This window comes from Oratosquilla oratoria, chromosome 10, assembly GCF_046742065.1.
Source record: "Oratosquilla oratoria isolate Oo_2021 chromosome 10, ASM4674206v1, whole genome shotgun sequence".
Classification (NCBI taxonomy): Eukaryota; Metazoa; Arthropoda; class Malacostraca; order Stomatopoda; family Squillidae; genus Oratosquilla; species Oratosquilla oratoria.
In genome coordinates, this window is record NC_134786.1 from 63,742,602 (window position 1) to 63,756,109 (window position 13,508).

Below are 13,508 nucleotides of genomic sequence, written 5' to 3' on the forward strand. Positions count from 1 at the left end.
TAAACTAATTCCTTGTTGACAAACTCACCCAAAATCAAAAGCAATTCTTGTGCTCTGCCAAGAGCAAACACTGGTATAAGACACCGGCCACCTCGAGTCACTATCGTTTGTACTGTGCTCGTAAACCGAGATTCTCTGCTCTCTCGAGGCTCGTGGATGCTTACTCCATACGTTGATTCGATCATAAGTACATCAGGACGAATGTTTGGGATTTCTGCCATCATTAAATGCCTATCTTCTTGTCTTGAGAAGTCTCCAGTATAAAGAATCTTCAAATAATATAATACTTAAGTTATTGCATCAACAATTAATGATTCACCACTAAAACCAATAGAAACAAAATTCCATTATAGAGTCCTTTTCAGACACCAATTCCAAATCTCTTAGAAAAAATGGCAACTTACCTTTACACCCGCAATTTCAATCATGAACATGGCTGCTCCTAACACATGGCCAGCATGGTAACACCAGAACTTGATACCATTTGCTTCTTTCTCTTCATGAAAATTAACTACACTAATTTTGTTCAAAGAAGCATCAAGGTCACTCTCAGAATACAGCATGTGTTCTGTTGCAATATTGCTGAAAAAAGGAAATTACCTCTAGATATTCTACACCAATTACTGCCAACTTGAATGTCAACAATTACCAACCCATAGCTCTACAATAGTGGCCTTCTTACTGATCTTAAGGAAGAAATTCTTCTCTGTTGTATCGGTGTGTCCATTTCTTTATCAAATCAGCAATACCTGCATTAACATAAAAATATGAACTACATAAAATAGTATACACTAACCTGACTTTAATATAATCGGAGAGGAGCCACTTGTAGATGGCCTTTGTTGGATGAGTCATGTAGCATTTTCCTTTGAACCTGGTCCGCATCAGGAACCATGGCACCCCTCCTGCATGGTCCAAGTGAAAGTGTGACACCAGCAAGAGGTCTATTGTCTCAGGGTTGATGGCATCAATGAAAGGAAGGGCCCCCATACCTACCAGGGCAGGATGGATTCCAAAATCAAGCTGAAAATACAATTTTCAAACCATTCATAAAAGTGAAATCAAATAAGAGTAAAATATATATAAGACGAAATGAATAAATAAATGAATACAAATGTAACTAATGAATAAAATACAGGAATACCTCACTATACAACTGAGTTGTGTTGCCAGCTGACAGGGGAGAGTTGTGTTCATGGACCCTGTCAACCCAATCCCCCGTCAATTTTTGCCTTCTGGGGCTTTCACATACACCCAACATTTGTTTTACCTACTTTATAGCACTCTGTCATATAGTGAGGTATTCCTGTACTGTAAAAGCACATACATACTTAAGGATGAATCTTGTGTAGAGTTCAGGGGGTTTAAACACAAACCTTTTATTCATGTTTGCCCATTGCACGGAATGTAACTGAGAATTGCTGACAAATCTATCAAAAGAAACACCAAGTGAGGATGTAGCCTTTATTAGAATGACATTTTACTGGCACTTAATAAAGCCATAACAATCAAAATGTCATTCTAATACAGGCTCCATCCTCACATGCTGTTTCATTTTAGTATTGCTCAATCTGTTACCCCTGTTCTTTATTACAGTCGATGCATGCTGATACTGGCTTTAGTCCACATAGCTTTTATTCAGGATAGAAGAACACAGCACTTTCTTTCCACCATTGTGGAATTTAGATGGAATTGAACTGGTTCAGTTTCAATGGTACAAATATACATCACAACAACTGTCATTACCAAAGTGAGGTAAAATACACATATAATGGAGAGCAACATTGATACTTACTAAAATTCTTTTTCCTTTGAATTCAACGAAATGGCATGATCTTCCGACTTCTTGCCCTGAGCCCCTGTGAAACAAAGAGAAAACACATTAACTTTTGAATGACATTTCATGCATGGAATTCTGTTTTGGCTTCAATTAACCAATCAAACTTCATTCTGACACAACCACAATTAAAGAACTGGAAAAAGATGTTTTGAAGTCACAATTGAGAGACAATGCCACCTAAGACTGTCTGGCAGGCTGTATCATTGACATGGCGTGAAAATAGATAACTACCAATCTAAAATCAGCTGTAAACTATATTGTTGTAATTTTCCCAACTTCTGAGGCTAAGACTGTCTGGCAGGCTGTATCACTGACATATGGTGAAACCAGATAACTTCCAATCTAAAATCAGTTGTAAACTATATTGTTGTAATTTTCTCTCAACTTATGAGGTTTTTGATCAATAAACTCTATCTGACTAAAGTTCATCAACACATCCAAAGACATCAGAATTTTTTCTTTTTCAGAATCCTGACATACACATTAATCAATAAAAGGAAAAAACTATTTTACAAACATAATCAGGATACAATGCTACTTATGACTGATTGACAAGCTCAATTATTGCCAACTGGAGAAAGATGCCAACCTGTCTAAAATCAATGCTAAATTAAAATGACAATGTCACTATTATTTTCAGTGCCTGAGGCTTAATATATATGTGTGTATATATATATATATATATATATATATATATATATATATATATATATATATATAACAAGTCAATTAATTAATAAAATAAAGTTTGCTGTCTCAGGCTTGGTAGAACTGAAGTGACCTATGCTTTTTGTATTTCAATATATTGTCAATACTTTTGATGATGTTTATCTATCTGTTCACCCAGAAACCCATGGGTGTACCCAAACACGGAGTTTACGAGAAAGATGCACGTAACCTAATGAAAGAAGTAATGCTTCTCTTTGAGTAAAGTTAGGTCTGTTTATGTTAAATCAAGTTCCATGTTGGGTTGGGTTAAAGAGATTTAAGTCAGGTTAGGCTAGCTTAGGTCAAATAACTGGATCAGGAATGGGTTAACTACAAATGTAGCATCGGGTATTTTTTTTTTAGAAGTGCACAACTATGCGATACAGCATTAGAAAATGAAATATTGTTTTTGTAAATTATAATACATCAACTTAATATGTTTTTTCTTGGCAGAAATCAATAACAGAAAACAATGCTAAAAGCTGTACACAAACAGAGGAAGTCACGTTGACTCTGTTTAGATTCCATCCTTGTTTTGATAGTTTTGGAAGTTGAAGATGATGACAGCAACCCTGATGACCTCTAGAATTATAGGTACTGCATCACTAAATGCAGATTAGGTTAGGTTAGGTTAGGTCGATAGGCTAGGCTAGGTAGGTTAGGTTACGTAGGTAGGTAGGTTAGGTTAGAAAAGACAAATTTATCATACTTTGATTTTTTTTTACCTCTACATCTATCAAAACAAAGATGGCATCTCAAGGGGTCTCACTAATTGCCAAACAAACCGAACAAAACCGATAAAAGCCGAACATACCAACAAAACCCAAACAAGGACGGTTTTTGCTCAAATGCACACTTCTATATATATATATATGGTTGCATTATTTGAACTATTTTCTTTAAAATGTGTGATTTCCATGTAATATGATCAAAGAGAAGTTACGTTTTTATCCTCTGCAAAATTACCGAACACAGCTACGATTCGACCCAGCCCGCCGTCTATGATCACTGGTGGTATGGATCAAACTACACTCTTTTAAGTTTCTTACTATTGTGATATTAGTGTAATAGACTGCATATGGTTGAATTATTTCAACTATTTTCTTTAAAATGTGTTATGTCATACTGCAGAGGCTAAAACATAACTTCTCTTTGGTCAAATTACATGAAAATCACACATTTTAAAGAAAATAGTTGAAATAATTCAACTATATGCAGTCTATTACACTAATAACACAACAGTAAGAAACTTAAAAGAGTGTAGTTTGATCCATACCACCAGTGATCATTGACGGCAGACTGGAGGAATCGTAGCTGTGTTCGGTAATTTTGCAGAGGATAAAAACGTAACTTCTCTTTGATCATATTACATGGAAATCACACGTTAAGAAAATAGTTCAAATATTGCAACCATATATATATAGAAGTGTGCATTTGAGCAAAAACTGTCCTTGTTTGGGTTTTGTTGGTTTGTTCGGCTTTTATCGGTTTTGTTCGGCAATTAGTGAGACCGATCTCAAGTAATCGAAGCAGCTACATTTGTTTATGTATCACTTTAGGCAACTATTTCTATTATTGCTGTATTATAATTTACAAAATTATTATCTAATATTCTATTGTTATGTAACCCAACCTATATTTAGTAATTTAGTACCTCAAATTCTAAATATCATTCGAGTTGTCATCGTTGTCACGGATGCTGATGACCTGATTATCATTATACCTTGGGCAATTAATTAACTGATGATGGCAGAACCCTGTGTTCTTTCATAAAGTCCAAGGAAGTCCTACTGTCTTTGTAACACCACTTTTTAACGTCACCTGGAGATGGAGAATACCCAGACCACAACGTGAAAGCCATCATCTAACAGTGACTGGGCTGGACAGATGACAGTACAGCATCCGTACCATATCCTAGCAGCTTTATTCGTTAGTAGATATGGTTGTAGCAAGGTTTTCTGTTATTTCTGCCAAGAAAACTGCATACTACATTCATGCATTTTAAATTATGAAATTAATATCTAATTTTCTAATGCTATATCGCGTAGGTGTGCACAACTAAAATAATACCAATAAAACTATCTTTTCAACTTGAACAACACAACTCACAAGAATCATAATGAGAACCAATTTGAATCTGCAACAGTGTAAACAGGACTGCTAACATTACTGCTTCAAATGGATTTTCTAGATAACATTGTTATGAAAATATGTATTTCACAAGAATGGAAATTGGACACAATTTGTGACTAGGTAAAAGGTGAGCAGTAGAAACTGACATAAACTACTTTAACCCGCTATTCAGGCAAACATTGCACCTTCTCATTCCTGGTCCTCAGTGATATCAGGGCAAAAATTAACTTAACCAGACGCAGGTATTTACAAGCACACTTCTTATAACTAACTTACAATGGTGTAATTTTGAGTTCATCGCTCTCCTCTACTGGTAAATTCGTGACAACAGGTCCTTTTGCTACAGTTGTCCCGGTAGCGGCCATGATTTCTTGTTTACAGTTTTGTTTCGATTCATATACAGTTCAGTTTTAGAGTTCGAAGCTTTGTTTTGCTTCGACTCCCCAAACTCCCGTTCTTATAATTATTATTATATGTCACCCTCTGTCTTGGTTTATTTTTTGTTTCATGATAGATTATTTTTATTTATTTGTTATTGGTTCATTTCTCTCCCTTTTACTAATGGTGAAGTAGACATTCATTTGACTATTCATACTATTTCTCACCATCATAATTGTGATTTTCTGCATTTTGATGTATTCAGGTGTTGTGCCAATCCCCATCAAAGGTATTAGCACATCACCTTAGTACACCAATATACAGTTCGTGGATCAATTGTAGAATCTCCCCTCCCCACCACAAACACACAAATAAATGAAAGTCCGAAGCGCTTCGTCGTCGCTCCTCGCCGTCACTCAGGTCATTACTTAGTTTACTTATTTTCCTATTACTCAATTTACGGTTTAGGAACACTAATGATTAGGTTAGGTTAAGTAATAATGATAAAAAGTTACCATGACCTGGGCGACGGCGTGTGCCTGAATGATGACGCAGAGTGAGCGCGGAGCACCCTGAACCCCCACAGTTTATCCCATTTTTGTTAACAAAGTGGATAAAAGAAATACAAATACTGAGTTCTCAGCTAGAGCTGACAAAGGTGCTATTTACGAATTATGAGTGGGAACTATTTGAATGCCCCAACATGCACATGCATAAATAAAAATTCTAACCCACGCTACAGTTCTCACGTCTATATATATATATATATATATATATATAATCAGCCATTCTGAGTCCACTGCTGAACAAAGACCTCCTTCATAGCATTCCATGATTCACGCGACCGCGCCGACCTCTACCACGTCACTCCTGCAAACTTCTCAATCTCATCTCTCCACCTTCTGTCTGGTCTCCCTCTTCCACGCTTCCCATCTCGCGGCGTCTACTCAGTAACCAACTTGCTTCATCGCTCATCAGTCGTTCGCACTAACTGCTCAATTAAACTTCCTCTCTTTAACCGCCTCCATAATATCTTTCACTCTAGTCTGCTCTCTCACCCAACTTGCTCTCTTTCGTTCTCTTAGTGTTATTCCCATCATTGATCTCTCAATTCTCCTCTTCACATCGCCTTCGTTAGTTTCCAAATATCACACCCATAGATTATTGCTGCCAGAATGCATTGATTGTAAACTTTACGTTTCAGACATAAAGGTAGAGATCCTCTCAGGATTTTATTATATTCACCAAACACTTTCCAAACCAATTGTAATGTGCCTTGGTGGATTAAAAAGTGTAATGAGGAATAGACATTTGGGAATGGAGGCTAACAGGAGATTGCATGAAGGAGTGATTGTGCCAACAGCACTGCATGGGGCAGAAACATGGAACATAGGAGAGGATGAGAGAAGTAGTTGGAATGTGTTTGAGATGAGGTGTCTGAGAAGTATGATGGGGGTTACTAGGCTAGATAGAGTGAGAAATGAGGAGAACAGGGGTGGAAAGTGAGTTGGGAGATAGAGTGGATGAAAGAGTATGGGGATGGTTTGGACACATGGAAAGAATGAGTGAAGAAAGACTAGTAAAAGAGGTATGGAAGGCATATTTGGAGGGAGTGAAGATGTGGGGGCGACCTAGGATGAGATGGATGGATGGGGTGAAGGGGACTTTGGGGAAGAGGGGAATGTCTGTTGAGGAAGGACGGGAGAGGACAGAAGACAGGAGTGAATGGATAATGGTTGTATATGGATGATGTTGTGATGCATGAGGTGAAATGGGTGGGGGGATGGGGGTGAGGTAGTATGTGTGAGAAAATTTTGACGCAGCCCAAAGGGATTTCTCCCCGTCTTCTCCTTTTCTGCATGAGGGGACGGAAAGTGGGGGTCGCTGATTTAATGAAGCGGCCTTGCTGTGGATGTGCTGTGTCTTGCGACACTGCCTCTGACCCATAGCAGTGGACAAGATGCAGAGATGGCCCGTCATCCAGGAGGTGCCAAGATACGAGTAAGAGGGAGGGTAGAGGGTGGAGGGGAGTGGAGTGTATTTGGGATAAAATGGGTGGGAATGGTTTTTATGCCTTTGTTTTTTGGCTACCTCCATTGTAAGGGGGAAAAACCTTTGGTATACATGTGATGTATGTCTGTATGTATGTTACTATATCTAATGATTTCTCAATTTCTACCCTTCTAATATATCATTTGTTGTCTTCCTAAAGCATGTCTGCGCTCGGTCCCTTTAATACATTTACCTTTCCGAATAGTTTCCTCTATTTCATCCATGTTTCTCTTTATTTTCTCTGGTCTATGCCTTTTGTTGATAAGTTTGTTTAGTTCTACTCTTTCTATTTCGTCTCTCCTGCTTTTAATCTGCATTGTCCTTCTTCTTTTAATTAGGTCATTTGTAGCTTTGGAGTATTTGTTTTCTCTAACACTTTTTGTACTTCCTTCTTTCCCTGCCGATTCCCTAATAATGTTCATTAAATTCAAATTCATATCTCCGACGGTGTACTAGTTAGTTTTTAGAGCTTCGAATCTATTTTTAATTTCTAATTGAAATTTCTTATTATTATCCTTAATCTTTGCTAGGCAGATTTTCTTTTTTAAAGCTAGTTTATTTCTCTCGGCTCTGCAATTGAATTTAGCTGTGCAACCTACCATTCTATGGTCACTACCTATATTAACGTTATTTATCACCGTAACATTGCAAACGCTCTTGCTCTCGTCTCCTAATATGAAGTCTACTTCGTTCTTTGTTGTTCCATTTGGACTTCTCTAGGTCCATTTACGACCTACACGCTTTTGGAAGAAAGTGTTCATTATCCTCATTTTGTAGTTCTCTGCAAAATTGACTAACATCTCGCCTGTGTCATTCCTTTCATCTACTCCAAACTTCCCAATGCACGAATCATCTTCCATCTTCTTCCCGACTTTAGCATTAAAGTCACCTATTACCAACGTGTACTTTTTTTCTTTATCCATTACCTGACTTAAATGATCATAGAAGGATTCAATTTCATCGTCTGAACTCTGTGAAGTTGGTGCATAAACTTGAACTATTTTTAGAGTGTACCTTTTACATAGTCTAATCGCAATCCAAGCTAGCCTGTCTGATAAACTACTAAACTTGACTACGTTACCAGCAACCTCTCGGTTTATCAAAAATCCTACTCCATCCATCTCATCCTCGATCTCCCCCTCAAGTTTACTCTATCAACTTCTGCTTTCTTTTCCTTCCAAGTATTTATATAAGATTTATGCAAGGAAAGATTTTTTTAAGAATATCACCATAAATTCCTTGACAGGAAATCTTGATGGCCCTTCATGTCATTTTTAGTTTTGTCTCCTTTCTTTTTATGTTAATCAGTCAATCGTTGGTTCGAGTTCCAATAAAAGGAAAATCCGCGGCCCTACAGTGGCTGGCAACGGTTCTCAGAACCTCCCACAGATCTCTTTGGGAAGAAACTTTGGAGTGGTGTCCGTGATGTGTGAGTGTGGGACTGTTTCTATGTTATTGGCTCAAAGCGGTAGAGAGAGGAGAGCAGTTGCTAGCTGTTGAGACGGAGTGCCAGCCCCTCATGGCTCCACTTCTTTTCCATGAAGAATCCGAATACTTAATCAGTGTGAGGAAATATAGTGGAAACACATCTCCATTACACTTTTCCAGCCCTGGGGATCGTCCAAGACAAGCTTTCAGGCAGACACCCAGTCCAGCCTGCTGCTTCCAATGCACAAACATATCTCATGATATTATCACTTTTTCCCACTCTGTGTCTTCTCTCTCAGAGATGACCCTATGAGCTGGGTCATCGTTATTCCTGGAAGTGAAGTTACATAACAGTCTTGTTTTAGCTGGTGGCCGGTGGTGTGGTGAATTACTTGTCTAATGTCAATATACTGTAGTTTATGATACCCTGTTTTAATACGTGATCACTTTTGGAGTTCCCTGTGGTACTTCGCAAAGGTTTTGTGAAGAAGATATTTCGAATCGACTTTGGAGTCCATGTCTCGCATCCATGTAGTAAGACAAGAAACACAAAGCCCATGAAGAAACTCGAGACAAGAATTTACTGTCTGGTTCTGCTTCTCCAGACTCGAGTCTTGGCTTGGTTTCACTCGTACAAGTAAAGAAAAGAAAATATATCAGTCTTTATCTTATATTTGGAAAAGTAACATGGCAACAATAACTATAGATCCTCGTAACAATGTCATAATATTTCATCTTTATTTTTAGGAACCACAAGTAAAACAATGAGTTCGTTAAAATATAATATTCTTCTATTTACAACAATTTATACATGACAACCATTTACATGTGCATGTGCACATGTGTTTATATCCTTGCCAATATTCATAGCTAATGATATCAATAATGTATTCTATGTCAGATCTCTTGATCGCTCCATGGAGGTTGGGAAGGGACTTGAGTCCATACTTATCACAACTCCTGAGTCCCACGCATATTTCCTTAGTCATAACATTCATGTACAACCCCACGGAGCATCACCTCCTTCACAGCAAAACTAAAATTTCCCCCTTTCTCGGGCAGTACTTCCTTGGACATAACACTCCCCTTCCCTGTGTACCTTCCCACCCACTCTTGTTTGTGATCCTCTGGTCTGTTCCACATTTGTTCATGACGAAAACCGTCAATCAATATTTCTTCTGTAACACTAGGAAGTTCAGATTCCACCATGCCAAGTGGGAAAAATCATCTGTAGTGTGTAAAATGCCTTCGAGGAAATAATTCAACTTTCTTACTCAAGTTCGTATCTATCAGTTAGTAACACACTCGTTCTCATTAACCTGGCTCAGATTGAAGTTACTGGGGACTTACCATGTACACAGGAATAACTTAAGTTAGAAAATAGAGAAAGGGGCAGACTGGTTATGACTGGAAATTTTTTTTCCTCCACTCCGTGAGCATCACAAGTCTTCCTCAACATCCAGTGAGGTTGCTTGTTGCTTGCTCATACACATCACAAAATCCACTATCTATGAACCAACCGACAACATTAACACATCCCTTGGGGTAACTAACGATAAAAATCTCTTGAATCTGTATTTACAAACAAGTATGCAAAATATTCTGTATTGGTCCATTTTTCGGTGTAGGTCAGTGATGAATGGCTCTATCACATCTCACCACCACCTACATCAAATGGTTTTACATGATTGTGATCTGCAAAACATAAACACAAGTGCAGAAGCCTGCTAGTCGGAGTGTAGTTATAATTGCGTGCAAATGACGCCATAGATATGTGATGGGCAATATTGGGAGAATGAGCGAAAACCATTAATCAAAACATGAAATAATAGAGATCTATATGAAATGTACCTATATACATGTGTGACAGTGCGTGTGAGCGTGTAAATGTATTACAATATTGGGTTCTATGAATTGATACAGATTGGAAAATAATAATCTTGTTGATGAATTAGACTCTGAAATTTGAACAAGCGTGTCGATTTCTCAAGTTAAAATAGTTTTAAGTCCATATGTACATACTGAATGACTTTATCACCATCCAATTCTTTCCACATCATCTTCACTCCTCCTGACTGCTGCCTCAAGATGGCGGTACCTGACACTTCTCAAAATCCCTTTTGTAAAACAGGCACACTTATGGAAAAATAAAGTCTACAGCAGTTACAGCCTTTGCTAGTGCCCACAGAAGGCTCTCAGCCTCTTTGTGAGCCAACATCTGTGAGCCCATGATTTAATACATGTCACTAACCAAGACCAGTGTCTGAAGGATCGCCCCCTCATCTTCGCCTCTGCTACCCAATTCAAAAGCAAACCCATTTCATTAAGACTAAAATTAAATTAAAATGAGACCATACCAACCTGAAGCGGTAATTAACAGTAAGTATGACGGACGCAGCAACTGCATGAGACCATAGACTTTGGGTACTGGTACCATATCTATCATACAAAAGACTCCAGACATCCAAATGAAAAGCGTGGGACTGTGCCCATACACCTGACACCAGTAGAGCTCAGTGTACACTCTGACATAGTTACTGGTGTACTAGCACCAGGAAGAACCCTGGCCATAGGACCAATATACTTGTCTCAGGGTTCTGGCCCTGGTGCATGTGATACATCATTATATCATTGGATGAGGATACTATAAGCTTCTTTTACTAAACTCTTCTTCTCATCCCGCCCGACCCTCCTTTGTTAAATGAAGTGATGTGGTGAGCCCACTCCCACAACTGGGGAATGACATCACATCGCCTCAAATCTAAGCACTCCCGCTACCACCCACAGGTACTCTGTTTGTTGGGTTAAGTACTCTTTGTACTTGAAGCCCAGCGTGTCAATCGTTAGTTACGACCCACATTTGTATACTTTAAATTACTATAATGCTCAACATTTTATGTACAAACTATGTTTCACCCTCCGAGTCCCCTCTACATATGCTGCATCCTCCCAACAAATTGATCAAGAGCAAGTAGGGTTTTCTGTTTTCTTTTGCATTTAGTCGCAACTATACAAGGAATAACAAATAATCACTACCTATCAATCAATGTTTAAATTCACATGGTAATCAGATATTCTAAATGTTTTCTCTCCAAACAGTTAATAAGTAAATATATGAAAGAATGAGCTTGTGTATAACATGTCTGACTGTCATCCACAGAGGGGGAGTATTCAAATAATCATCCATTCATAGATGCCGCATGAAAGAATAAATAATATATTCGTAGTAATGTTCTCTTTGATACCACTGATAGTGTTCCATTAGAAGGCATAAAACTGGCATCACACATATCTCACCATAGACTTGTTTCTGGGTGATTTCAATGCCAGATTGTCTCTGTGACTTTGCCTCCTATAAGGTCCACTTTTGTATTCTCCAGAGGGTAGTAATATGCCTTATGAGCGACACGATTTCAGCACATGATACATTCGTGATTGAGTGGGTGTTTTAACTTGCGTCGACCTTTCCAGGGTTTGACCGTACAGAAGTTCATAATTCTCCTACTCTTTTTTTTTTCTTTTAACAGAAACAACATACCCTATTTACATAAGTCATAGGAGGAAAGTCTGTCTTTTTCACACAAACTAGTTCTGCAGACCACGAATCCTATCTGCTTTCCACATTTCCATCTCATCCTCCTGCACTCTTTCCTCCTCCTCTTCTTCCTCCATCTCTTCCTCCTTCTCCTCTTCCTCAAAGTTCACTTGGATTTGAATCCAATCACACAAACATTGCCCATGTCGGGTTTCTGTCACTGTTTAGTTATCCTGTGAAGTAAACGCACAACGAACATGTTCCATGACGCTCGTTCGTTATCACAACGCGGCTTCGGTGGGTCAGGGTGGTCCCGCACTGGTCGCTTGTTCCCCGCATCATCCGCCTTGTACTCACAGGTCACACACGCGGTAAAAGACGAAGTTGTATTCGATGAACTGGATGCCCAGCTGATCCTCTGGTAGACTGCAAAGGTTGTCCTGTAGGAAGGATGGAGATAGGTTTGTGTTAGTCTGGTGTAAAAGTAGCTTATGTATCATTTCACCATCATTTCCCTCCCACATCACTTAAACCGACCCACCTACCCACCAACTCATTCACTCACATTTTCTCTCCCTTTCTCTTTTTTCCCTCTCTATATGCTTGCTCGCTCTCTTCCAGCCACATTTCTGTTCCCTTCCTCAACCTTTCGAAGAGCCCCTTAGTATACTGTAGATAGATAGTTTCTTTCCTCAGCCATCACCTACCCATTCCCTCATGAGGAATGGTTTCTCTCAACTAAACAAAACCGTTGGCTTTATCCAGAACACATTCCTCAGCGATGACGACGACACTCACCCACGTGTGGATTACTTCTGTTCCTGAATTAAAACAGCAATTGTGGACAAAAGGGGTCAGAGTAGACCCCATGTGAGAGTGGAACCTTTAATCTACAACGGTTCGCTCGTTGAATTCTTTTTTCAAGTACAGAGAGACAGAATACAATCTCTAGGTTATTCATCCATCTCGAGATGAATAAATACGAGTAGCTTAGAGGTTGTATTTTGTATCTATGTACTTGAAAAGGCATCAGTGAGCGAAACGTTGTACACTCAGTAAAGGCTCCATCCTCACGTGGAGTCTACTCTGACCGTTCCTGTTCCACCTGGCGTCACCCGAACTCAGAAGCAACTCACCCCACTCTGGCCACGGACAGGTACCCGGAACTTGTAGGCCGCCTTCCGCCGGCGACCCACGTCCTCAAGGACAACAATCCGCACGTCCGGGGTCTGATGCACCGCAGGTGTGACGTCAAAGGGCAGCGAGCCAACGCCACTGGTGCCGTAGGCGTCCCGACAATCCTCCGTAGGGAACGGCGGATCGCAGCCTGGGCAGGCCTCGCAGGCGCTGGGCTCCACGGCGTCCTCGGCAGAGATGAACCTGAGGAGGAAGAATCGAAGGTGATGAGAAAAGAGGACAAAAGGAGTCGGTGGT

The 13,508-nt window shown here is 39.3% G+C and overlaps 2 protein-coding genes across 4 annotated transcripts in view; both read right to left on the minus strand.

Annotated features, from left to right (window-relative positions):
* Cpsf73 (cleavage and polyadenylation specificity factor 73) overlaps window positions 1-5,114 on the minus strand; it is a 22,196-nt gene extending 17,082 nt beyond the window's left edge. Inside the window, exons 1-5 of the mRNA XM_076191989.1 lie at window positions 4,958-5,114; window positions 1,796-1,859; window positions 797-1,023; window positions 405-582; window positions 29-269 (exon numbers count right to left, since the gene is read on the minus strand). Of these exons, the coding sequence (XP_076048104.1) occupies window positions 29-269; window positions 405-582; window positions 797-1,023; window positions 1,796-1,859; window positions 4,958-5,046 (799 nt within the window). The 5' untranslated portion in view covers window positions 5,047-5,114. The remainder of the gene's footprint in view (window positions 1-28; window positions 270-404; window positions 583-796; window positions 1,024-1,795; window positions 1,860-4,957) is intronic.
* A 4,194-nt stretch (window positions 5,115-9,308) lies between these two features.
* LOC143029273 (uncharacterized) overlaps window positions 9,309-13,508 on the minus strand; it is a 213,478-nt gene continuing 209,278 nt past the window's right edge. For all 3 annotated transcript variants that reach the window (XM_076191991.1, XM_076191992.1, XM_076191990.1), the window contains 2 exons: window positions 13,211-13,454; window positions 9,309-12,514 (listed from right to left, as the gene is read on the minus strand). In XM_076191991.1, coding sequence (XP_076048106.1) covers window positions 12,428-12,514; window positions 13,211-13,454 — 331 coding nt within the window. In that variant the 3' untranslated portion in view covers window positions 9,309-12,427. The remainder of the gene's footprint in view (window positions 12,515-13,210; window positions 13,455-13,508) is intronic.